The sequence below is a fragment of the Staurois parvus genome, unplaced genomic scaffold (assembly GCF_062004578.1).
Source record: "Staurois parvus isolate SC_StPar_1 unplaced genomic scaffold, SC_StPar_1.0 ptg000006l, whole genome shotgun sequence".
Classification (NCBI taxonomy): Eukaryota; Metazoa; Chordata; class Amphibia; order Anura; family Ranidae; genus Staurois; species Staurois parvus.
The window spans coordinates 9,764,101-9,786,910 of NW_028317802.1; the positions used below are offsets into that span (position 1 = coordinate 9,764,101).

Below are 22,810 nucleotides of genomic sequence, written 5' to 3' on the forward strand. Positions count from 1 at the left end.
GCACGAATCGAATTTTCCCCGATCAGCCGGCAAAAGTGTCACTGCAGAGAGCTCCGCTATTTCTGACAGTTCTGACAGTTCATTTACAGCGGTTGAAACATTGTATCTATTTGTTTCCATTTAGGATTCAGATGTTTTTATTCGGAAATAAAATAGATACAATGTTTCAACCGCTGTAAATGTGAAGGAACTGTCAGAGAACTGTCAGAAATAGCGGAGCTCTCTGCAGATACACTTTTTGCTGTACTGAAATTCTTCTTCTTTTCATTCTTCTTCTTTTCATTCTTCTTCTTCTTTTCATTCTTCTTCTTCTTTTCATTCTTCTTCTTCTTTTCATTCTTCTTCTTCTTTTCATTCTTCTTCTTCTTTTCATTCTTCTTCTTCTTCTTTTCATTCTTCTTCTTCTTCTTTTCATTCTTCTTTTCATTCTTCTTCTTTTCATTCTTCTTCTTCTTTTCATTCTTCTTTTCATTCTTCTTCTTCTTTTCATTCTTCTTCTTCTTTTCATTCTTCTTCTTCTTCTTTTCATTCTTCTTCTTCTTCTTTTCATTCTTCTTCTTCTTCTTTTCATTCTTCTTCTTCTTCTTTTCATTCTTCTTCTTCTTCTTTTCATTCTTCTTTTCATTCTTCTTCTTCTTCTTTTCATCCTTCTTCTTCTTTTCATTCTTCTTCTTCTTCTTTTCATCTTTTCTTTCTTCTTTTCATTCTTCTTTTCATCTTTTCATTCTTCTTTTCATTCTTCTTCTTCTTTTCATTCTTCTTTTCATTCTTCTTCTTCTTTTCATTCTTCTTTTCATTCTTCTTCTTTTCATTCTCCTTCTTCTTCTTTTCATTCCTCTTCTTCTTCTTCTTCTTTTCATTCCTCTTCTTCTTCTTCTTTTCATTCTTCTTCTTCTTCTTCTTTTCATTCTTCTTCTTCTTCTTCTTTTCATTCTTCTTCTTTTCATTCTTATTTTCATTCTTCTTCTTCTTTTCATTCTCCTTCTTCTTCTTTTCATTCTTCTTTTCATTCTTCTTCTTCTTTTCATTCTTCTTCTTCTTCTTCTTCTTCTTCTTCTTCTTCTTCTTCTTCTTCTTTTCATTCTTCTTCTTTTCATTCTTCTTTTCATTCTTCTTCTTTTTCTTTTCATTCTTCTTTTCATTCTTCTTCTTCTTTTCATTCTTCTTCTTCTTTTCATTCTCCTTCTTTTCATTCTTCTTCTTCTTCTTCTTTTCATTCTTCTTCTTATTTTCATTCTCCTTCTTTTCATTCTTCTTCTCCTTCTTCTTTTCATTCTCCTTCTTTTCCTTCTTCTCCTTCTTCTTTTCATTCTTCTTCTTTTCATACTTCTTCTTCTTCTTCTTCTTTTCATTCTTCTTCTTTTCATTCTTCTTCTTTTCATTCTCCTTCTTTTCATTCTTCTTCTTCTTTTCATTATTCTTCTTCTTTTCATTATTCTTTTCATTCTTCTTCTTTTCATTCCTCTTCTTCTTTTCATTCTTCTCATTCTTCTCATTCTTCTTTTCATTCTTTTCATTCTTCTTCTTTTCATTCTTCTCATTCTTCTTTTCATTCTTCTCATTCTTCTTTTCATTCTTCTCATTCTTCTTTTCATTCTTCTTTTCATTCTTCTTCTTCTTTTCATTCTTCTTCTTCTTCTTTTCATTCTGCTCATTCTTCTTTTCCTTCTTCTTTTCCTTCTTCTTTTCCTCCTTCTTCTTCTTCTTCGTCGTGCCCCGTGACTGCCCAAATGAGTGAAGTGTGCGGTGATTCTAAGATCGACGGCACTCATCTGCATGTCATACTGACTGACAGTATTATTTCTCTTCCCCAGCAGACTCCAAGGGCATTTAAATTAAAGGTACAGTGTTCTGCACTAATATAAAGGCTCTCTGAAGCCTAGAAACCCTTTTAATAAGATAAATTCGCATCGAATCGAATTTCTCCCGCAAATTCGGCGAATCAGCCAAATCGAATTTTTGAATAATTCGCTCATCTCTAGTATGTATGTAGAGAGAGAGAGAGAGTGATGGAAATAAGTGTTTGATCCCCTGCTGATTTTGAATGTTTTCCTACTCACAAAGAAATTGCCAGTCTAAAAATTGAATGGTAGGTGTATTGTAACACTGAGAGACAGGATAGCAACAAAAAATTCAAAAGAAATGCATGTCTAACAAATTATGCACTGATTTGCATGTTCATGAGGGAAATAAGTATTTAATCCCCTATCATTCAGCAGGATTTCTGGCTACCAGGTGTCTTTCATACAGGTAACAAGCTGAGATTGGAAGCAGTCTCTTAAAGGCAGTGCTGCTAATCTCATTTTGTTACCCTTATAAAATACACCTTTCCACAGGAGCAATCAAACAATCAGATTCCAAACTCTCCACCATGGCAAAGACCAAAGAGCTGTCCAAGGATGTCAGGGACAAGATTGTAGACCTACACAAGGCTGGATTAGGCTACCAAACTAACGCCAAGCAGCTTGGTGAGAAGGTGACAACAGTTGGTGCAATCATTCGCAAATGGAAGAAACACAAAACAGTCAGTCTCCCTAGGTCTGGTGCACCATGCAAGATCTCACCTCGTGGAGTGTCATTGATCATGAGAACAGTGAGGAATCATCCCAGAACTGCACGTGAAGATCTCGTCAATGATCTCCAGGCAGCTGGGACCACAGTCACCAAGAAAATAGTTGGTAACACACTATGCCGACAAGGATTGAAATCCTGCAGTGCCCGCAAGGTCCCTCTGCTCAAGAAATCACATGTCCAGGTCCGTCTGAAGTTTACCACTGAACAACTGAAGGATGCAGAGGAGGACTGGTTGAATGTGTTGTGGTCAGATAAGACCAAAATCGAGCTCTTTGGCATAAACTCAACTCGCAGTGTTTGGAGGAGGAGGAATGATGCCTATGACCCCAAGAACATCATCCCAACTGTCAAACATGGTGGTGGAAACATTCTGCTTTGGGGGTGTTTTTCTGCTAAGGGGACAGGAAAACTGCACCGCATCAAAAGGATGATGGACAGGGCAATGTACCGTCAAATCTTGGGTGAGAACCTTCTTCCCTCAGCCAGGGCATTGAAAATGGGTCGTGGATGGGTGTTCCAGCATGACAATGACCCAAAACACACGGCCAAGGCAATAAAGGAGTGGCTCAAGAAGAAGCACATTAAGGTCCTGGAGTGGCCTAGCCAGTCTCCAGACCTTAATCCGATTGAAAATCTGTGGAGGGAGCTAAAAGTTGGAGTTGTCAAACATCAGCCACCAAACTTTAATGATTTGGAGAGGATCTGCCAAGAGGAGTGGGCCAAAATCCCTCCTAGGATGTGTGCAAACCTGGTGACCAACTACAGGAAACGTCTGACCACTGTGACTACCAGCAAGGGATTTGCCACCAAGTACTAAGTCATGTTTTGTGAAGGGGATCAAATACTTCCTGTCAGGAAATGACTTACCGCTAGTGGTGCTGGGGCTCGCCTGCTCTATGGGCTGCAGTACCAGTACTTACCAGCGAGTGCTTTTCAGCAGCCAGGATCTCACCTCCTGCAATCAAGCTATCACCTGAGGCTGATTGCAGGAGGTGTATTTAAGCAGTAACCAGGCCTGCAATCAGGGCCTTGGTGTTTTGTTCCCATGTGCCTGTGACATCTGTATTTCTGTTATAACCTGAACCTTGCTACCTGCTCCTGTTACCTACTTCTGGACCCAGCTCCTTATCTCTATTCCTTATCCCTTCGTTTCAGCCAGTTTCCTTCCCACGTGCTATCTCTGCTCCTGTGACCCGCTCCTTGTCCTGTCTGGCTCCCAGTGCCGCATGCTCTCTCAGGTGTATGACCGCGGCTAGCCTTGACTACGATTTGACTCTGCATGTGTATATGTTTGGTGGGTGTTTGATTATTTGGTTTTTACTTGCACGGTGCGTTGGTATTATTATACAGTATTATTATACAGTATTTATAAAGCGCCAATAGTTCGCTCAGCGCTGTACATTACAATGGGGGACAGAACAATAACAATACAATACAATGCAAAACATGAGGGGATCGAGGGCCCTGCTCTTTTGAGCTTACAATCTAGGAGGGAGGGGATGGTGGCACAGGAGGAGAAAGCTGTGGGGGATGAAGTGGTAGGAAGAGTGGAGGAGGTTGGCAAGTTAGCAGGGGGTGGGGTAGGCTTCCCTGAAGAGGTGGGTTTTCAGGGTGCACCTAAAGGAAAGGAGAGTAGGTGATAATCTGATGGGTTGGGGCAGGGAGTTCCAGAGGATGGGTGACACCCTGGAGAAGTCCTGGAGGTGGGCATGGGAGGAGGAGACCAGGGAACTAGAGAGAAGGAGGTCTTGTGAGGAGCGGAGTGTGCGTGTTGGGTGGTACTTGGATATTAGGTCGGTGATGTAGTTTGGGGCAGTATGGTGGACAGCTTTGTACGTCAGTGTTAGGATTTTGAATTTGATCCGTTGCGCAATGGGAAGCAAGTGGAGGGATTGGCAGAGGGGGGTGGCGTAAACAGAGCGGTTGGAAAGGTGAATGAGTCTAGCAGCCGTATTCAGGATCGACTGAAGCGGGGATAGCCAGCGGCGAGGCAGGCCAGTAAGGAGGGAGTTGCAGTATATTGGTGTGTCGCACAAATAAACTATATTATTACATTACTCCTGAAGCCTGCTATTCCCTGTGTCAGTCCACACATCTCTGGTCATATCCGGATTCCTGACACTTCCCTCATGAACATGCAACTCAGTGCATAATTTGTTAGACATGCATTTATTTTGAATTTTTTGTTGCTATTCTGTCTGTGTTAAAATACACCTACCATTTGATTTTTAGACTGATCATTTCTTTGTGAGTGGGCAAACATTCAAAATCATCAGGGTATCAAATACTTATTTCCTTCACTGTGTGTATATATGTGTGTGTGTGTGTTTATGTGTGTACGTATGTATCATATATATATATATATATATATATATATATATACCGGTGTGTGTGTGTGTGTGTGTATTATATATTTATATATATATATATATATATATATATATATATATATATATATATATATATACACACACTTGGGTCCATATATATTTGGACTCTGGCACAATTATCAGATTTTTGATAAAACGAAACAATCCAAATTAATTTGAAGTGCAGACTTTCAGCTTTAATTCAAGGGGTTGAATATAAATATCAAGTACAAGTTTTAGGAACTGCAACCATTTTTATACACAATGAATTAAGAAACAACTTCCTGCGCTCAGAATGGGGCCCTCTCCCTATAGCTGCTGACACTTAACCTCCTACCAATGTGAGTCAAATCAATAAATAGTGCAGCGCTAAATACTAAAACAAACATACATGTAAATAAATAAATATTCAAATCAATAAATATCATATAAATGTGCAACAGTGCAAATAAAGTGTAACACGTGTATTCCAGCGGGAAACATTAAGAGTGACCAAGTGATAAATTTTGCTCAATAAAGTGCAATATGTGTATTCCCTATAAGGGAATATTCAAAGTGACCAAGTGAATATATATATATATATATATATATATATATATATATATATATTGTATCTCATACACAATCTTCATGCAAGTGTTGTCAAGTGTCCACACATCACAGGATCCTCCCCAGCGATGTATGCTCTATAACCAGCTCCTTCTCCGGTTCCTCCTTACACAGATCACACAGGAACACCTCACCTCAAGGGACAAACACCACTCTGGTGTATCTCAGGATCTTTCCAAGCGAATAACCCCTCTGAATTTGAGCTTTATTGATTTGTGAACTGGTCAGCAGGGCTTTTTGTTGAAGCATTTTCTCAATACGCTGCTTAACTTGCTGGTCTTTTTTTAGCTCATTTTCATAAAATCTGGAGCCCTACCACTTCTTCAGTCCAGGGAACATCAGCAGCAGGATCATATTATTTCATATGTAGAGCATACATCGCTGGGGAGGATCCTGTGATATACCAGAGTGGTGTTTGTTTCCCAAAGCGAGTTGACCCTGCAGGGTCGATGTAAGGAGGTGAGGGGCCATTGCAGCTAATTTTGGATATACACAGTGTGGACACTTGACAACACTTGCATAAAGATTGTGTATGAGATACACTATATATATATATATATATATATATATATATATATGTTTACACAGAGTGTCGTTTTTTAGAGTATTTTGTGTTATATAGTTTGTTTGGTCACTTGGTCACTTTGAATATTCCCTTATAGGGAATACACAGATTGCACTTTATTGAGCAAAATTTATCACTTGGTCACTCTTAATGTTTCCTGGTGGAATACACGTGTTACACTTTATTTGCACTGTTGCACATTTATATGATATTTATTGATTTGCATATTTATTTATTTACATGTATGTTTGTTTTAGTATTTAGCGCTGCACTATTTATTTATTCATTTTTATACACAGTCCCTCCATTTTCAGGGGCTCAAATGTAATTGGACAAATGAATATACTGTATTTTTCGCTCCATAAGACGCACCTAGGTTTTAGAGGCGAGAAACAAGAAAAAAAATATTCTGAACCAATGGACTGCAGACACAGTACAGGAGATGACCAGAGACTGCAGACAGTACAGGAGATGACCAGAGACTGCAGACAGTACAGGAGATGACCAGAGGCTGCAGACAGTACAGGAGATGACCAGAGGCTGCAGACAGTACAGGAGATGACCAGAGACTGCAGACAGTACAGGAGATGACCAGAGGCTGCAGACAGTACAGGAGATGACCAGAGACTGCGGACACAGTACAGGAGATGACCAGAGACTGCGGACACAGTACAGGAGATGACCAGAGACTGCGGACACAGTACAGGAGATGACCAGAGACTGCGGACACAGTACACGAGATGACCAGAGACTGCGGACGCAGTACACGAGATGACCAGAGACTGCGGACGCAGTACACGAGATGACCAGAGACTGCGGACACAGTACACGAGATGACCAGAGACTGCGGACACAGTACAGGAGATGACCAGAGACTGCGGACGCAGTACAGGAGATGACCAGAGACTGCGGACGCAGTACAGGAGATGACCAGAGACTGCGGACGCAGTACAGGAGATGACCAGAGACTGCGGACGCAGTACAGGAGATGACCAGAGACTGCGGACGCAGTACAGGAGATGACCAGAGACTGCGGACGCAGTACAGGAGATGACCAGAGACTGCGGACGCAGTACAGGAGATGACCAGACAGTGGACCTTTGGGGAGGGAGGGGGAGCGGGTACCTGAATTTGACAGGTACCTGCTTCCACTTCCGTGGAGTTGCCCTTTCGTTAATTTGGGCACCCGGCTGTGACAGCCGGGTGCCCACTGCGCATACGCGAAAAGCGCTGCGCTTTGTGAATGGCCCGGGGTCTTCTGGAACACATGACAAGTCCCAGAAGACGCCGGGCAAGTCACAAAGCACATCGCTTCTCATGCATGCGCAGTGGGCACCCGTCTGTCACAGCAGAGTGCCCACACTAAAGATGCCGGCGTAGGAAGATTATACAGCGCTGGACCGAGGAACAGGTAAGGTCCTGCTGAAGAGAAGGGCTGAGCGGCCGGCCCGGTATTCTGACATGGTGTCGGCCGCGGAAATACCGGACTGGCCACTCTATATTCGCTCCATAAGACGCACTGACATTTTCCCCCCTTTTATGGGGGGAAAAAAGTGCGTCTTATGGAGCGAAAAATACGGCAATCATAAATAGAATGTTCATTTTTAATATTTTGTTGAGAAATCTTTACTGGCAATGACTGCCTGAAGTCTGGAACCCATGGGCATTACCAAAGACTGGGTTTCCTGCTTTCTGATGCTTTGCCAGGCTCTAACTGCAGCTGTCTTCAGTTGTTCTTTGTTTGTGGGTCTTTCTGCCTTTAGTTTTGCCTTCAGCAAGCAAAATTCATGCTCAATTGGGTTGAGATCAGGTGACTGACTCGGCCATTGTAGAATATTCCACTTCTTTTCCTTCAAATTCTCCTTGGTTGCTTTTGCAGTGTGTTTTGGATCTTAGTTCATCTGTACTGTGAAGCGTCATCCAATCAACTTTGCAGCATTTGGCTGAATCTGGACTGACAGTATATCTTTAAACACTGCAGAATTCATCCGGCTGCTTCTGCCTGCTATCACATCATCGATAAACACCAAGGACATAGTGCCACTGGAAACCATGCATGCACATGCCTTCACACTGCCTCCACTATGTTTTACAGATGGCATTGTGTGCTTTGGATCATGAGCTGTTCCAAGCCTTCTGCACACTTTTTTCTTCCCGTCATTCTGGTACAAATTAACCTTAGTTTCATCTGCCCAATGAATGCTTTTCCAGAACTGGTCTGGCTTTTTTAGATGTTTTTTGGCAAAGTCTAATCTGGCTGTCAGGGGAAAAGAGCTTTGCATCTGCGCACATCTGTGTGCCAGTGCCAGGCTCCCAGTGGCCATGCCAGTGCGCATGCGCACACCCGAGTGTGCACATGCTGACGTGCACAGGCGGGCTATTTAAACCCCTGCTGCAATCAGAATGGTACCTTCTGGTCTACTACATTCTGTATCTGTATCCTAACTCCTGTGATCTACCTGCTTGACTCTGACTACGATTGAACTCCGCCTGCACCGACCCAGCTTTCCCTTTGACTATCCGCTTGCCTACTCCTCTGTACCTGATCCGCCCAAGTGATCCTGACCCAGCCTGCCTGACTATTCTACCTCTCCTGCCTGTGACTACTTTTGGCTACCAGCTGCCACGGTCCTCCGCATCTCAGCTACACCTCTCTGCTGCTGCACCTGCTCACCTGCATCCTGCTACTGACCTGCATCCTGGTCTTCCGGGTCTTCACCTGCCAGATGTCACCGCAGACCCGTCAGGCACTCGTGCCCCTCCTAGCTCGTTGCCTTCTGTCTACCCTATCAGGAGTCCCGTGCGGGATTGGTAAGAGGGCGCCCTCTCTCCACATCAGGTACGTTACACTGGGTTTTCTATTCTTCAGGCTTATGAATGGTTTGCACCTTGTGATGAACCCTCTGTATTTGCTCTCTTGAAGTCTTCTGTTGATTGTAGACTTTGACAATGATATGCCCATCTCCTGGAGAGTATCCTTCACTTGTCTGGATGTTGTGAATGGGTTTTTCTTTACCACACTTAGAATCAACTCCAGACTTTTTACCTGCTTAACTGATGAAGAAATAACGAAGAAGTAGCCAACACCTGGCCATGAAACAGCTTTTGATTCAATTGTCCAATTACTTTTGGTCTTTTGAAAAAGGGGGGATGGCTACTCTTAAGAGTTGTAATTCCTAAACCCTTCTTCCAATTTGGATGTACACACCAATCAAATTAAACCTGAGTTTGTGCACTTTTAGCCCATATCCATTTTATAACTATAGCTTGAATATGTTTTGATAAATACCTGAAAAAAAAAGTTGTGCCTGTGTCCAAATATATATGGACCTAACTGTGTGTGTGTGTGTGTGTGTGTGTGTGTGTGTATATATATATATATGTGTATGTATATGTGTGTGTGTATATATATATATGTGTGTGTGTATATATATATATATATATAATGTATATGTGTGTGTGTGTGTGTGTGTGTGTGTGTGTGTGTGTATATATATATATATATATATAGCCATCATCAATTACATATACTATCATTGCCTGTAGCAGTACTATCGTGTATAAATCTTCCAACAGTAGTTACATAGAAAAGTGACTGCAGAAAAAGACCCAAGTGGTACATCAAGTCTGCCCTTGTTTTTTGTAATAAATGTTTTGTTTTTTCTTTAACTTTTTTTTGTCTGAGTATAGATCTATTTTTCCCAAGTATGTTTGAAGCCCATTACTGTTAACAGTCCGTTAATAGTAATGGGCTTCAAACATACTTCAAACATTACCTCTGCTGGAAGTCTATTCCAAGCATCAACTACCCTTTCACCTACCTAGCCTTTCATTGTTGTTCTTTTACTCCGTGGGTTGAGATATTTAACAAAAAAAAATATATATAAATGTTCCACTGTTATATTGTTCAACTTTTATTTTATGCTAATCAGACAAGCAAATAAATGATTAAGATCAATTCTCAGTAGGTAATACAAATAGTCCTTTTCACGAGCTTGCTAAATCTGTGACCTTTGAGCTGAACCAACTGTTTGTGTCCCTTCCTCATATCCATGTACAGGCTACAGTACAGTCGTATGTAGATGAGAGAGAAATGTGTGGAAAATATATGCTGCAGAGAAGGCAGTGGGTTTAATATTGGAAGGTAATGAGAGAAATGAACACCAATTTACTTAATAAAATGTTAATGTTGGTTTTGGGTGGTCTCACTCTTTAAACTGGATATTTGGGGCCTGGTTTACTATTACTACTTATGTTTTTAATGTGAGATAAAATGAGTATACATTTATGTAAAAAAATACAGTGTGAAAAAGCAGTTTTCTTTGACATAATTGGATATTTAGCATAAGCGCAAGTTCAGTTCACCTTGCTTCATACTATAGTAAATCAGGTGCATACTCACTACTCTGTACTTCATATTTCATTTTTATAAATGTTTTCTCTCACAGGCTTCTGGATTTTGTTATGTCAATGACATTGTGATTGGTATTTTGGAGCTTCTCAAGTAAGACTTTAAATTTGTTTTCTCTCTTTTATTCATATTTAAGTGTAGCTTAATTTCAGTTTCAAATGAATTGAAGTAAATGTTTTGTAATGGAAATCTTTGACAAAATAAATATCTGTGTGAAAAACTTCAAATGGTAACTTGTCATGCGGGCATATAGCAGCCATCTTAGACTTCTCTCACAAGTATTTTGCTTCATGACAGACTCACGTTTAAAGCTCAAACCTACAAAGGTTTTATGCCTTTATAAAATAAATGTCAGTTCCAAATTTGTAAAATGGAAAACCAGGAGGACTCCTACCAATCTGTAGGAGTGATCTGTTCAAAGCAGTAAATCCAAGAGGCACTGGGACTTCAATGCAGAGTAGGAAAGAAGACAGTCATTTAAAGAGCTCACTGGGTTTGGTTGGGAAGTTCACATGCAGCCAAGACTACCTTCCAAACAGAAGTGTCACCAGAGTGCCAGACCATATTATTCATAAAGGAGTCAAAGTGGCCTCATTGATTCACAAATAACCAACATGTTTCAGGGCTATCAGGGGAAAACATGTCTGCTCCTCATTCCCCCCCACCTACCAGGGCTAAGCAATTACAAAATTTACATCCTATCTATCTCACTTATTGTCCACAATACATGGTTGCTGTAAAAATAGAACACTGCAGTGGCTGCAATATAAAATAAATTATATAGTACCTCAAGGAACCCCATGCAACCTCTTGGGGAACCCCATGGGTTTAATGGATCCTGGTTGAGCAAAGATGGTTTAGAATCTCTATCTCTATTTTAGATTTATGATAAAGAAAAACTCAGATTTTAGTCGTTTTTTTATATGAGGGTGTAATGCCTATGAAATGTGTTGGCCTTGGACCCTTTGTTTCTTGGTTAATTTTTACAATAAAGCATCATTGCCAAGATGCCAAGAGCATGAGCAGTGACTGATGTCATTTCTCTAGGCTAAAGGAACAGAGTCACAAGATATTAGACTGCTTAAAGCAGAGAACTTTGATAAACATTAATATCAAATTCATAATTCGTCACTTATATTGATGGCAAGCTTGCAAAATATTTGTTTTTTATGATTAATCATAATTATTAAAATGTGTGACTGGCCTTGAACCAGTGAGAGAGTTAATTTCTTCAGTTATAGCTGAGACAGAAGTTAGTTAGCTGAGCTATCAAGCTGAGAGCTAAGTACCGTATTTTTCGCTCCATAAGACGCACTTTTTTCCCCCAAAAAAAGGGGGGAAAACATCAGTGCGTCTTATGGAGCGAATATAAAGCGGCCGGTCCGGTATTTCTGCCGCCACCATGTCAGAATACCGGGCCGGCCGCTCAGCTGTTCTCTCCTGCAGGACCTTACGTTTTCCTCGCTCCAGCGCTGCACAGTCTTCCCGCGCTGGCTTCTGTGACAGCCGGGTGCCCACTGCGCATGCGCTGCGCTTTGTGAATGGTCCAGTGTTTTCTGGGACACATGACAGGTCCCAGAAGGCGCCGGGCCATTCACAAAGCGCAGCGCTTCTCGCGCAGTGGGCACCCGGCTTTCACGGAAGCCGGCGCGGGAAGAAGAGAGAGAGACAACGCCGCGGAAATTGGAGCGGGTACCTGTCAAATTCAGGTACCCGCTCCCCCTCCCTCCCCAAAGGTCAGCAGTCTCTGGTCATCCCCTGCACTGTCTGCAGTCTCTGGTTATTCCCTGCACTGTCTGCAGTCTCTGGTCATCCCCTGCACCGTCTGCAGTCTCTGGTCATCCCCTGCACCGTCTGCAGTCTCTGGTCATCCCCTGCACCGTCTGCAGTCTCTGGTCATCCCCTGCACTGTCTGCAGTCTCTGGTTATTCCCTGCACCGTCTGCAGTCTCTGGTCATCCCCTGCACCGTCTGCAGTCTCTGGTCATCCCCTGCACCTTCTGCAGTCTCTGGTCATCCCCTGCACCGTCTGCAGTCTCTGGTCATCCCCTGCACCGTCTGCAGTCTCTGGTCATCCCCTGCACCGTCTGCAGTCTCTGGTCATCCCCTGCACCGTCTGCAGTCTCTGGTCATCCCCTGCACCGTCTGCAGTCTCTGGTCATCCCCTGCACCGTCTGCAGTCTCTGGTCATCCCCTGCACCGTCTGCAGTCTCTGGTCATCCCCTGCACCGTCTGCAGTCTCTGGTCATCCCCTGCACCGTCTGCAGTCTCTGGTCATCCCCTGCACCGTCTGCAGTCTCTGGTCATCCCCTGCACCGTCTGCAGTCTCTGGTCATCCCCTGCACCGTCTGCAGTCTCTGGTCATCCCCTGCACCGTCTGCAGTCTCTGGTCATCCCCTGCACCGTCTGCAGTCTCTGGACATCCCCTGCACCGTCTGCAGTCTCTGGTCATCCCCTGCACCGTCTGCAGTCTCTGGTCATCCCCTGCACCGTCTGCAGTCTCTGGTCATCCCCTGCACCGTCTGCAGTCTCTGGTCATCCCCTGCACCGTCTGCAGTCTCTGGTCATCCCCTGCACCGTCTGCAGTCTCTGGTCATCCCCTGCACCGTCTGCAGTCTCTGGTCATCCCCTGCACCGTCTGCAGTCTCTGGTCATCCCCTGCACCGTCTGCAGTCTCTGGTCATCCCCTGCACCGTCTGCAGTCTCTGGTCATCCCCTGCACCGTCTGCAGTCTCTGGACATCCCCTGCACCGTCTGCAGTCTCTGGTCATCCCCTGCACCGTCTGCAGTCTCTGGTCATCCCCTGCACCGTCTGCAGTCTCTGGTCATCCCCTGCACCGTCTGCAGTCTCTGGTCATCCCCTGCACCGTCTGCAGTCTCTGGTCATCCCCTGCACCGTCTGCAGTCTCTGGTCATCCCCTGCACCGTCTGCAGTCTCTGGTCATCCCCTGCACCGTCTGCAGTCTCTGGTCATCCCCTGCACCGTCTGCAGTCTCTGGTCATCCCCTGCACCGTCTGCAGTCTCTGGTCATCCCCTGCACCGTCTGCAGTCTCTGGTCATCCCCTGCACCGTCTGCAGTCTCTGGTCATCCCCTGCACCGTCTGCAGTCTCTGGTCATCCCCTGCACCGTCTGCAGTCTCTGGTCATCCCCTGCACCGTCTGCAGTCTCTGGTCATCCCCTGCACCGTCTGCAGTCTCTGGTCATCCCCTGCACCGTCTGCAGTCTCTGGTCATCTCCTGTACTGTGTCTGCAGTCTCTGGTAATCTGTACTGTGTCCCTGGTATTTTCCCTGTACTGTGTCCGCAGTCTCTGGTCATCTCCTGTACTGTGTCCGCAGTCTCTGGTCATCTCCTGTACTGTGTCCGCAGTCTCTGGTCATCTCCTGTACTGTGTCCGCAGTCTCTGGTCATCTCCTGTACTGTGTCCGCAGTCTCTGGTCATCTCCTGTACTGTGTCCGCAGTCTCTGGTCATCTCCTGTACTGTGTCCGCAGTCTCTGGTCATCTCCTGTACTGTGTCCGCAGTCTCTGGTCATCTCCTGTACTGTGTCCGCAGTCTCTGGTCATCTCCTGTACTGTGTCCGCAGTCTCTGGTCATCTCCTGTACTGTGTCCGCAGTCTCTGGTCATCTCCTGTACTGTGTCCGCAGTCTCTGGTCATCTCCTGTACTGTGTCCGCAGTCTCTGGTCATCTCCTGTACTGTGTCTGCAGTCCATTGGTTCAGAATATTTTTTTTCTTGTTTTTCGCCTCTAAAACCTAGGTGCGTCTTATGGTCAGGTGCGTCTTATGGAGCGAAAAATACGGTATTCTATAAAAAGGCATAGCTGGTTAGAAGACTCTGGTGTAGAATGTCATGGAGTAAACCAAAATAGAATTAGTATGCAATAATATATTCTAATAATATCTGTGTGTATTCAGCTTATGTTTTATATGTTGGTAATGTAACATATGTAGATTTTTGGTTATACAACATTATTGAGATATTATGTTGTAAAGATACTGTTCATGATACGCTTTACTTTGTTATTTTAAGCCATTGTGTGATAAAGTAAAATCACACTTTATTTTTTACTTCTCCAGCTCTTTAATTATTTGCAAAATCGCCTATAGACACTAAAGAAGTATTATATGCGTCTCAGAAAATTCTACAAACTTGTTTGTGAGATTAAACATATTTATGACATCTAGAAATGTTACATTAGAAGATAAGAACTTGTTTGTGCAATTAAAGATGTCTACTTGCTTGAGAAGTTAGAAATCTTTAAATTTAGGGTAGATAAGAAGCTGATTTGAAGCAAAAGTGTGATATTCTTAGATAACGCAGTATAGTGGCTGGGCGTGACTCTGTTATCTTCGTGGAACCTTTCTGCTAGCTCCTCCTAGAGTGGGTGTGGTGCCCGCCCACTTCGAGAAAGCTGCCAAAAAAAGGGTTTAAAAGCGGAGAGCTCAAGCGTAATCGATTGGGAGCAGCCTTCCTATGCAGACGAGGACACTCTGATGCTGGGACTCTTGCCAAAGCTATATGGGCTCATCGATTGATCGCGTTTACGGCTGCCCCGTGACCCCCTGTGCATTATGGTTCCGATGGGGTCTTTTCCTTCCCGTCTTGCTATAGCTTTGGTAATGTATTCTATGCTGTGATGCTGTCAAAAGATGTCTATTTCATGCGGTAATGCTCACATTATTATTGGTGTGGGTTATTATGCAGATTGTGATGACTATAAGACTGTCGTGTGATAATAAAAGTGGAGTTTTGACAGTACAAGAATATTGCAGTTGGATTCTGTCATTTCTTGGAATGCCGAGTGAATGCTATGATGTGCCAGGGCAGGTGTTCATTTGGTAGACAGTCTCTCATATGCTTAGAATAATTAATGTTGTAAATGCTGGTTAATGTACCTGTGTGACTACCTGTCTATTGTGTGTATATGACTTTCTTGTAGTTATTGCATCCAGAATTACAAATCGGAGGGAAATATGTATCAGCTAAAATGAAAATCTTATACAAGCATATATGTAATTATTACATTATTTTTATAGTCAATAGATCTAAGCATTAGCCAGCCGGTAAGTCTGGACTGTGAAATTACTTTGATTAAAATAAATTGTACGCTAATTAAAGCTAGTTTTTAATCTCCAAACGCCAGTTCTGCAGTATGCATGAAATTTTTATCAGCTGTTACAGTGATTTGTTCATTCTGCTTATAGCAAATTAAATATCGCTTTCAGTTTAGTTTCAGTGTCTGTATATAGGAAAGATATCTCTGATTTCTGCAACATCAAGCTACACTTATACTTAGAGCCAAGTAAGAGCTGGGCAAGTGACATCTGTAGACTAAACTACACTTTTAAAGTGTTATTATTTATCTTAAATTTCCTTTATTTTATTATTTGCTACCGACTGAAGGCTGTATTTGTTTATGGTGACGGTTTCTTGTCTTAGGGAGCATTGCCACTATTTTATGGCAAGAGATCTGCTTAAAATAAACCACATCTCTTGAGTATGTATGTAGCTGTCTTTATAAGGTCTCATTCACATGGGCATTGAAACCTGAATCCTGTGAATGAGCAATGTGTTTATACGGCGTGAGCTGCAAAGTGCTGCTTCCGGGCAGCCCATGTAATTGTATGGGGGAAACAGCAGCTTCCATCCTGGCAAGTGTACTAGTGAGTGGCCTCAAATACCCTGTCTGCATTCAGGGCTGCTCACCTGCATCTGTGCGAGTGTCAGATTGGACTAAGCAATTGTGTCTGTGCTATCGCTGCATCCCATACCCTTTAATGGGTTGCCTGCACACAGCAGCTGGCAGCTCAAGGTACATAAACCCATGACTCATTCACAGACTATGGCCTTGGTACTCATTTTGGAGTCCTTATAGTCAAGACTAGAGATGAGCGAATCGAACTAGGCGAACCGGAATTCGAGTCGAATTTCAGGAAATATTCGATTCGTGTCGAAACCGAAATTTTGCCTACTTCGGGTGCGCGAATCGAACATTTCCCGATCAGCCGGCAAAAGTGTCCCTGCAGTGAGCTCCGCTATTTCTGACAGTTCTCTGACAGAAGGAACACATGTTTAGCGGTTGAAACATTGTATCTATTAGTTTACATTTAGGATACAGATGTTTCAACCACTGTACATGTGAAGAAGTTGTGAGAGAACTGTCAGAAATAGAGGAACTCTGCACATACACTTTTTGCCGGCTTGGAATTATTCTTCTTTTCATCCTACTTCTTCTTCTTCTTCATCCTCAGAAGAAGAGGATGAGGATGAAGAAGAAGAAGAAGAAGAAGAAGAAGTAGGATGAAAAGAAGAATAATTCCAAGCCGGCAAAAAGTGTATGTGCAGAGTTCCTCTATTTCTGACAGTTCTCTCACAGCTTCTTCACATGTACAGCGGTTGAAACATCTGTATCCTAAATGGAAACTAATAGATACAATTTGTATCTATTAGTTTCCATTTAGGATACAGATATTTCAACCGCTGTACATGTGAAGAAGCTGTGAGAGAACTGTCAGAAATAGAGGAACTCTGCACATACACTTTTTGCCGGCTTGGAATTATTCTTCTTTTCATTCTTCTTCTTCTTCCTCATCCTCATCCTCATCCTCTTCTTCTGAGGATGAGGATGAAGAAGAAGAAGAAGAAGAAGTAGGATGAAAAGAAGAATAATTCCAAGCCGGCAAAAAGTGTATGTGCAGAGTTCCTCTATTCTGCAGATACACTTAGAGGAGCTCTGCAGATACACTTAGAGGAGCTCTGCACATACACTTTTTGCCGGCTTGGAATTAATCTTATTTTCATCCTACTTCTTCTTCTTCTTCTTCTTCTTCTTCATCCTCATCCTCAGAAGAAGAAGAGGATGAGGATGAAGAAGAAGAAGAAGAAGTAGGATGAAAATAAGAATAATTCCAAACCGGAAAAAAGTGTATGTGCAGAGCTCCTCTAAGTGTATCTGCAGAGCTCCTCTAAGTGTATCTGCAGAATAGAGGAACTCTGCACATACACTTTTTGCCGGAAACCGCTGTATGGAGTGAATGTCCCAAAACTGTCAGAAATAGACTATTTATGACAGTTCTGGGACATTCACTGCATACAGCTGTTTTAACCGCTGTATGGAGGGAATGTCATGGAACTGTCAGAAATAGACTATTAATGACAGTTCTGGGACTGTCCTTCAATGCAGCGGTTGAAACATTGTATGTATTTGTTTCCATAAATGGATCCATTTATGGAAACAAATACATACAATGTTTCAACCGCTGTATGGAAGGACAGTCCCACAACTGTCATTAATAGTCTATTTCTGACAGTTCCATGACATTCCCTCCATACAGCGGTTAAAACAGCTGTATGGAGTGAATGTCCCAGATCTATCAGAAATAGACTATTTATGACAGTTCTGGGACATTCACTGCATACAGCTGTTTTAACCGCTGTATGGAGGGAATGTCATGGAACTGTCAGAAATAGACTATTAATGACAGTTCTGGGACTGTCCTTCAATGCAGCGGTTGAAACATTGTATGTATTTGTTTCCATAAATGCATCCATTTATGGAAACAAATACATACAATGTTTCAACCGCTGCATGGAAGGACAGTCCCAGAACTGTCATTAATAGTCTATTTCTGACAGTTCCATGACATTCCCTCCATACAGCGGTTAAAACAGCTGTATGGAGTGAATGTCCCAGATCTATCAGAAATAGACTATTTATGACAGTTCTGGGACATTCACTGCATACAGCTGTTTTAACCGCTGTATGGAGGGAATGTCATGGAACTGTCAGAAATAGACTATTAATGACAGTTCTGGGACTGTCCTTCCATGCAGCGGTTGAAACATTGTATGTATTTGTTTCCATAAATGGATCCATTTATGGAAACAAATACATACAATGTTTCAACCGCTGTATGGAAGGACAGTCCCAGAACTGTCATTAATAGTCTATTTCTGACAGTTCCATGACATTCCCTCCATACAGCGGTTAAAACAGCTGTATGGAGTGAATGTCCCAGATCTATCAGAAATAGACTATTTATGACAGTTCTGGGACATTCACTGCATACAGCTGTTTTAACCGCTGTATGGAGGGAATGTCATGGAACTGTCAGAAATAGACTATTAATGACAGTTCTGGGACTGTCCTTCAATGCAGCGGTTGAAACATTGTATGTATTTGTTTCCATAAATGGATCCATTTATGGAAACAAATACATACAATGTTTCAACCGCTGCATGGAAGGACAGTCCCAGAACTGTCATTAATAGTCTATTTCTGACAGTTCCATGACATTCCCTCCATACAGCGGTTAAAACAGCTGTATGGAGTGAATGTCCCAGATCTATCAGAAATAGACTATTTATGACAGTTCTGGGACATTCACTGCATACAGCTGTTTTAACCGCTGTATGGAGGGAATGTCATGGAACTGTCAGAAATAGACTATTAATGACAGTTCTGGGACTGTCCTTCAATGCAGCGGTTGAAACATTGTATGTATTTGTTTCCATAAATGGATCCATTTATGGAAACAAATACATACAATGTTTCAACCGCTGCATGGAAGGACAGTCCCAGAACTGTCATTAATAGTCTATTTCTGACAGTTCCATGACATTCCCTCCATACAGCGGTTAAAACAGCTGTATGGAGTGAATGTCCCAGATCTATCAGAAATAGACTATTTATGACAGTTCTGGGACATTCACTGCATACAGCTGTTTTAACCGCTGTATGGAGGGAATGTCATGGAACTGTCAGAAATAGACTATTAATGACAGTTCTGGGACTGTCCTTCAATGCAGCGGTTGAAACATTGTATGTATTTGTTTCCATAAATGGATCCATTTATGGAAACAAATACATACAATGTTTCAACCGCTGCATGGAAGGACAGTCCCAGAACTGTCATTAATAGTCTATTTCTGACAGTTCCATGACATTCCCTCCATACAGCGGTTAAAACAGCTGTATGGAGTGAATGTCCCAGATCTATCAGAAATAGACTATTTATGACAGTTCTGGGACATTCACTGCATACAGCTGTTTTAACCGCTGTATGGAGGGAATGTCATGGAACTGTCAGAAATAGACTATTAATGACAGTTCTGGGACTGTCCTTCAATGCAGCGGTTGAAACATTGTATGTATTTGTTTCCATAAATGGATCCATTTATGGAAACAAATACATACAATGTTTCAACCGCTGCATGGAAGGACAGTCCCAGAACTGTCATTAATAGTCTATTTCTGACAGTTCTATGACATTCCCTCCATACAGCGGTTGAAACCGCTGTATGGAGTGAATGTCCCAGAACTGTCAGAAATAGACAGAAACTGTCACAGAACTGTCCTTCTTCTCATCCTTCTCCTTCTTCTCATCCTTCTTCTCATCCTTCTTCTCATCCTTCTCCTTCTTCTCATCCTTCTCCTTCTTCTCATCCTTCTCCTTCTGCTCATCCTTCTTCTCATCCTTCTCCTTCTTCTCATCCTTCTCCTTCTCCTTCTTCTCATCCTTCTCCTTCTCCTTCTTCTCATCCTTCTCCTTCTCCTTCTTCTCATCCTTCTCCTTCTCATCCTTCTCCTTCTCCTTCTCATCCTTCTCCTTCTTCTCATCCTTCTCCTTCTTCTCATCCTTCTCCTTCTCCTTCTTCTCATCCTTCTCCTTCTCCTTCTCATCCTTCTCCTTCTTCTCATCCTTCTCCTTCTCCTCATCCTTTTTCTTCTCATCCTTCTCCTTCTCCTTCTTCTCATCCTTCTCCTTCTTCTCATCCTTCTCCTTCTTCTCATCCTTCTCCTTCTTCTCATCCTTCTCCTTCTTCTCATCCTTCTCCTTCTTCTCCTTCTTCTCATCATTCTCCTTCTTCTCATCCTTCTCCTTCTTCTCATCCTTCTCATCCTTCTTCTCATCCTTCTTCTTCTCATCCTTCTCCTTCTTCTCATCCTTCTCCTTCTCCTTCTTCTCATCCTTCTCCTTCTTCTCATCCTTCTCCTTCTTCTCATCCTTCTCCTTCTTCTCATCCTTCTCCTTCTCATCCTTCTCCTTCTCCTTCTTCTCTTCCTTCTCCTTCTTCTCATCCTTCTCCTTCTTCTCATCCTTCTTCTTCTCATCCTTCTCCTCCTTCTTCTCATCCTTCTTCTCATCCTTCTTCTTCTCATCCTTCTCCTTCTTCTCATCCTTCTCCTTCTCCTTCTTCTCATCCTTCTCCTTCTTCTCATCCTTCTCCTTCTTCTCATCCTTCTCCTTCTTCTCATCCTTCTCCTTCTTCTCATCCTTCTCCTTCTTCTCATCCTTCTCCTTCTCCTTCTTCTCTTCCTTCTCCTTCTTATCATCCTTCTCCTTCTTCTCATCATTCTCCTTCTTCTCATCCTTCTCCTTCTTCTCATCCTTCTTCTTCTCATCCTTTTCCTTCTTCTCATCCTTCTTCTTCTCATCCTTCTTCTTCTCATCCTTCTCCTTCTCATCCTTCTCTTTCTTCTCATCCTTCTCCTTCTCCTTCTTCTCATCCTTCTCCTTCTTCTCATCCTTCTCCTTCTCCTTCTTCTCATCCTTCTCCTTATTCTCAGCCTTCTTCTTCTCATCCTTCTCCTTCTCATCCTTCTCCTTCTCATCCTTCTCCTTCTTCTCATCCTTCTCCTTCTTCTCATCCTTCTCCTTCTCCTTCTTCTCATCCTTCTCCTTCTCCTTCTTCTCATCCTTCTCCTTCTCCTTCTTCTCATCCTTCTCCTTCTTCTCATCCTTCTCCTTCTTCTCATCCTTCTCCTTCTCCTTCTTCTCATCCTTCTCCTTCTCCTCATCCTTTTTCTTCTCATCCTTCTCCTTCTCCTTCTTCTCATCCTTCTCCTTCTTCTCATCCTTCTCCTTCTTCTCATCCTTCTCCTTCTTCTCCTTCTTCTCATCATTCTCCTTCTTCTCATCCTTCTCCTTCTTCTCATCCTTCTCATCCTTCTTCTCATCCTTCTTCTTCTCATCCTTCTCCTTCTTCTCATCCTTCTCCTTCTCCTTCTTCTCATCCTTCTCCTTCTTCTCATCCTTCTCCTTCTTCTCATCCTTCTCCTTCTCATCCTTCTCCTTCTCCTTCTTCTCTTCCTTCTCCTTCTTCTCATCCTTCTCCTTCTTCTCATCCTTCTCCTTCTTCTCATCCTTCTCCTCCTTCTTCTCATCCTTCTTCTCATCCTTCTTCTTCTCATCCTTCTCCTTCTTCTCATCCTTCTCCTTCTCCTTCTTCTCATCCTTCTCCTTCTTCTCATCCTTCTCCTTCTTCTCATCCTTCTCCTTCTTCTCATCCTTCTCCTTCTTCTCATCCTTCTCCTTCTTCTCATCCTTCTCCTTCTCCTTCTTCTCTTCCTTCTCCTGCTTATCATCCTTCTCCTTCTTCTCATCATTCTCCTTCTTCTCATCCTTCTCCTTCTTCTCATCCTTCTTCTTCTCATCCTTTTCCTTCTTCTCATCCTTCTTCTTCTCATCCTTCTTCTTCTCATCCTTCTCCTTCTCATCCTTCTCTTTCTTCTCATCCTTCTCCTTCTCCTTCTTCTCATCCTTCTCCTTCTTCTCATCCTTCTCCTTCTCCTTCTTCTCATCCTTCTCCTTATTCTCAGCCTTCTTCTTCTCATCCTTCTCCTTCTCATCCTTCTCCTTCTCATCCTTCTCCTTCTTCTCATCCTTCTCCTTCTTCTCATCCTTCTCCTTCTCCTTCTTCTCATCCTTCTCCTTCTCCTTCTTCTCATCCTTCTCCTTCTCCTTCTTCTCATCCTTCTCCTTCTTCTCATCCTTCTCCTTCTTCTCATCCTTCTCCTTCTCCTTCTTCTCATCCTTCTCCTTCTCCTTCTTCTCATCCTTCTCCTTCTCCTTCCTCATCTCCAAGGGCATTTAAATTAAAGGTACAGTGTTCTGCACTAATTTAAAGGCTCTCTGAAGCCTAGAAACCCTTTAAATAAGTCATCTTCGTAGCGGAGAAATTCGCATCGAATCGAATTTCACACTGGAATTCGCCGAATCAGCCGAATCGAATTTTTCATTTCTTCGCTCATCTCTAGTCAAGACAAAAAAAAAACCCAACTATTTAAAAAATCTTTTTCATTTAGCCAGATACATGTAAATATATGTAATGAGAATATTCAGAATTTTCATATGCAGTCATCAAGTGGAGCTAATGGCCCCCTTTTCATGGTTTCCAGGGTCTCCTTAGCAGGGATATTTCAACAAAGTAGCTGTTTCCAGACCTTAGCAGTTCAAACTGAAAAGTACACACACAAGCAAGGAATGATCCATACT

The 22,810-nt window shown here is 42.7% G+C and overlaps 1 protein-coding gene across 2 annotated transcripts in view; it reads left to right on the plus strand.

Moving 5' to 3' along the window:
* Positions 1–22,810, plus strand: part of HDAC3 (histone deacetylase 3) — a 94,819-nt gene that overhangs the window by 18,860 nt on the left and 53,149 nt on the right. For both annotated transcript variants that reach the window (XM_089656476.1, XM_089656540.1), the window contains one exon: positions 10,566–10,621. In XM_089656476.1, coding sequence (XP_089512602.1) covers positions 10,566–10,621 — 56 coding nt within the window. The remainder of the gene's footprint in view (positions 1–10,565; positions 10,622–22,810) is intronic.